The sequence below is a fragment of the Sitodiplosis mosellana genome, unplaced genomic scaffold (assembly GCF_009176505.1).
Source record: "Sitodiplosis mosellana isolate CC-2019 unplaced genomic scaffold, AAFC_SMos_1.0 Smas_scaffold_5, whole genome shotgun sequence".
Lineage (NCBI taxonomy): Eukaryota > Metazoa > Arthropoda > Insecta > Diptera > Cecidomyiidae > Sitodiplosis > Sitodiplosis mosellana.
This window is the reverse complement of record NW_022595248.1, coordinates 3971812-3975357: the sequence shown is the minus strand read 5'-3', so window position 1 is coordinate 3975357 and position 3546 is coordinate 3971812. Positions and strand designations below refer to the sequence as shown.

Sequence of the window (3546 nt, the reverse complement as noted above, 5' to 3'; positions counted from 1 at the left end):
GGCCTCGTAAATGACACTTTTTTTATTTTTTCAAACAAAGTGTCTCTTGTTGATAGATGCTCAAGAAAACACGGAAAAGGCTACTAAACAGCTAACGTTCAAACCTCGATTGAAATGGAAATCGAACAATTGGAACATCTTCATTCTTCCATTTTCTATTCATATCAGTCCGTGGAATCGCAGGCAGTGTTGGTTTCGAAGGAGAAATTCTCTGGTCGTGAACTTGCCTTTGCCAAGAATTTCATTTTCACGCAAAAATATAATAAAATTTACTAGCCGTTTATTCAGTTTAAATACATTCTCATATTTTATTTCAACGTTAACCAACATAATATTTTTCATGTGACAGTTTCAATGTATGATTTTGAAGTCGTGAAAATATTAGTGGAACATTATGGCATCATATCGAAATGTGAGTTATGATAAAGTGTTTCTCAAGCAACACATCAAAAATTTGATATCCAAATACAGAGGAATATTTGATGCACAGTTTTTGCAGGTGAAACACATTTTCAGGCGTAACATTTCAATAAGATGCAATATGTTTCAAAAAATATTCACGTGGTTGATTTGAACTTGATGTTAGCCAAAATTAGGTTTAAAGTTGGTAAATCTTCTATTAAAGAGCAACTGGCATCCGATTATTATAAAATTTCCCAACACTAATCACAGTTTTGACAGGAACACTCTTTTGCTACATGTACAGAAGAAATCAGTTTAATGCCGCTTTCACATAGTAATGGAACTTGCACTGTCTCATATTTCGACATTGAACAACATTTTTCTTCATGAGATATTCTCCTTGTTAATCCGGTGTATGAAGTAACTAGCTCACATGTGCCACGACATTCTTTATATCCTCGAATCGGCCCTGTGTTGACGCATGTTCCATACACTGCACCTGTTATTTGTACTATACCAACTGTTTGTGTTGCGTTCAGTGAGACAGGCTCGCATGGTCTTGAATCAATACCTAATGATTGAAATTAGATTAAACTTGAGAAATAAATAAATGCCAAAAATCTTACCTTGAGGCGTTGGAGTATGGTCATCCACACTGTTAACACATTCCCACTCAGTTCCAATGCATGTGCTGATATTAAAATAAAAATAAAATTGAGATATAAATTACATTCATTTGGAATCAGCTTTAAATCATTTTGTCCGCGTTTGAGTGAGATGGAAATTATTATAGAAACATACCATGTTTGATTTGTACCAATCGGATCAGGTCTCGGTTGACATTTGAATGTAGGAAGATTTTGATCTAGAGGACACATATCAATTAGGATGCACTCGTCTTTCTCGTCAAGAACTTTGCCTTGTGGACAACGACATCCAGAGACACAGTCTCTGGTGCAATTTTTGGGATATAGTATCAAATCAACACAGCTGTGATAGCATGACTTGGAGCATTCTTGGTAAATTTGACCCTTTGGACATTTGATTGCTAGGAGAATTGATGAAAATACATGGAATTTAGAAACTTAATATAAAAATATGTTGTGAAATCCCTTTTTCAGAAGAAAAGTAAATTAACACCTACCGCATTCTTGAATCGACTCTCTCCATTGTTCGATAACATTGCCACGACGGCTGCATTCGTTAGCATAGGCGGTGAAAGCACCACACATGCATGAATCAATATCGTGATTACTGGCACATGCATCAAACAGGCAATTTTCATAATATGATTCTGGGTCAACTGTGCCATGACAGCTTCTGAAAGTGTCACTCTTAAGTCTTGCACAAAGTCCTTCTGCTCGTTTCTTAGTTTCCATATTCGAGTCACATGGATGAGGTACATTAACAGCTTGTTCAATAGTTTTACAACTCTCTCCAATGCACGATTTTTTAGCGATTGAAGTAAGCCAAGCCTTTATATCTCCTGCATTGGTAGATCTTCTGCGTCTGCTGTACTCTGATGTACAAAGGCCGGACATTCCGCCATAGTATATCGAAGGCACATCAATATCCACTTGCCATGCACCATTCCAAAATACAATAAAACCATTTTGGAAGGACACCGAAATTTGATTTGAACTTGGCTTATTAATCACCGCAAAGCCATCGAGAAGAATCAACGGATAGTAATAATTTGATGCACCATTCACTTGAACATATAAGTCTTTCATCAGCTTGATTGTGGCCTCCTTATTGTTGAATTTAGCTTTGATCGTTACTGAATCGGTGACTGTAGCTGCATCCCACGAATCTATTGTGAATATTGAATGTAATTAAATATTATTTTTCTATTTGTTGAATTCTCCTTAAATCCAAACTGAAAGTGTGTAAACTTACTGGGCCAACCAACTAGGTAGGCATCAATTTCTATGTTATCAGTTTTTAAGTAGCTATACGTTTCACGTCCCATAAAATTATAACTGTTTCCATATATAGTTGTGAAATGTGGATCGCCCCAGGCTGTGCAACGTTTTCTTGTGAAACTTTGAGATGTGCAAGCCATCTGCCCATTGTTACATTGACATACCTCGGCATTTGTTGAAAAATCATCTAAAGAGTTTTTGTTTTCAGAAATAATTATTAAATTTCATGCTAACGATTGCATTTTTCGAATAACGATATTGTATTGGTTGAAAACTAACTGGCAAATGTAGATGAACTTCCGGCCATATATTCCACACCGTTCCGTGAGCATGGACATTGATTTGATTGAATGCAATTGCCATTATGTTTAATCATTCCATTTGGACAGAAACAGCCTGGAACACATACGGATCTATCTTCGTAAGCAGATGCACAAGTTCGTTCAGTTCTTGGGCCACAATTGTTGAAGACGAACCCCGCATTACATTCCACTGTGAATAAAATCATACAGAAATTATTTATGAAACTATTGGCATTGAATTGGAATCGATGTAACGAGAAAAAAATCGGAAAAGCAACGATAGCTCTTCAAAATTGATAGAGAATAACACTCACGTTGGCAATCAGGGTTAAAGTTTTGATTTGGTGAATTTGATACCCAATCGCCATTTTTGCAGCTCATATCCATGACTGATGAACTGTCTGGGAAGTTGAAGCCTGCATTGCAAGTGATTTTACAATGATCTGCAGTACAATTGCGCACGCCGTTTTGTGCAGATGGATTTGTTGTGCACATTTTATTTCCGCATTGAGGACCATCAAAGCCAGCTGGACAGGAGCAAGTATTTGGTTTGGTGCATTGTCCGCCATTCAAACAAGGTAAGTTACAGACAGCTAAGAAAATCAAAATGATGACGAAATTAGAGAACCAGGGACAAAGCAATTAACCTATGGTCATTGACGTAGAAGAGTGGAAATTTTCTGCAATCAATGAAAATAGACACTCACGCTGGCAATCAGAGTTCTGGTCAAATGTAACTGTTATCCAATGACTATATATGCAGTTCATATCTCTAACTGTTGCTCCATCTGGGAAGTTGTAACCTGTGTTGCAATTAATTTTACAATGATCTGCAGTACAACTAGCCACAGCGTTTTGTGCAGTTGGATTTGTTTTGCAAATTTTATTTCCGCATTGAGGACCATCAAAGCCAGCTG

General features: G+C 36.9%; 1 protein-coding gene across 1 annotated transcript in view; it reads right to left on the bottom strand.

Annotated features, from left to right (window-relative positions):
- Positions 1-271: 271 nt before the first annotated feature.
- The window catches only part of LOC129567009 (fibrillin-1-like), an 18757-nt gene continuing 15482 nt past the window's right edge, over positions 272-3546 (bottom strand). Inside the window, exons 37-44 of the mRNA XM_055443457.1 lie at positions 3337-3546; positions 2944-3222; positions 2607-2819; positions 2302-2514; positions 1547-2215; positions 1204-1450; positions 1029-1093; positions 272-973 (exon numbers count right to left, since the gene is read on the bottom strand). Of these exons, the coding sequence (XP_055299432.1) occupies positions 663-973; positions 1029-1093; positions 1204-1450; positions 1547-2215; positions 2302-2514; positions 2607-2819; positions 2944-3222; positions 3337-3546 (2207 nt within the window). The 3' untranslated portion in view covers positions 272-662. The remainder of the gene's footprint in view (positions 974-1028; positions 1094-1203; positions 1451-1546; positions 2216-2301; positions 2515-2606; positions 2820-2943; positions 3223-3336) is intronic.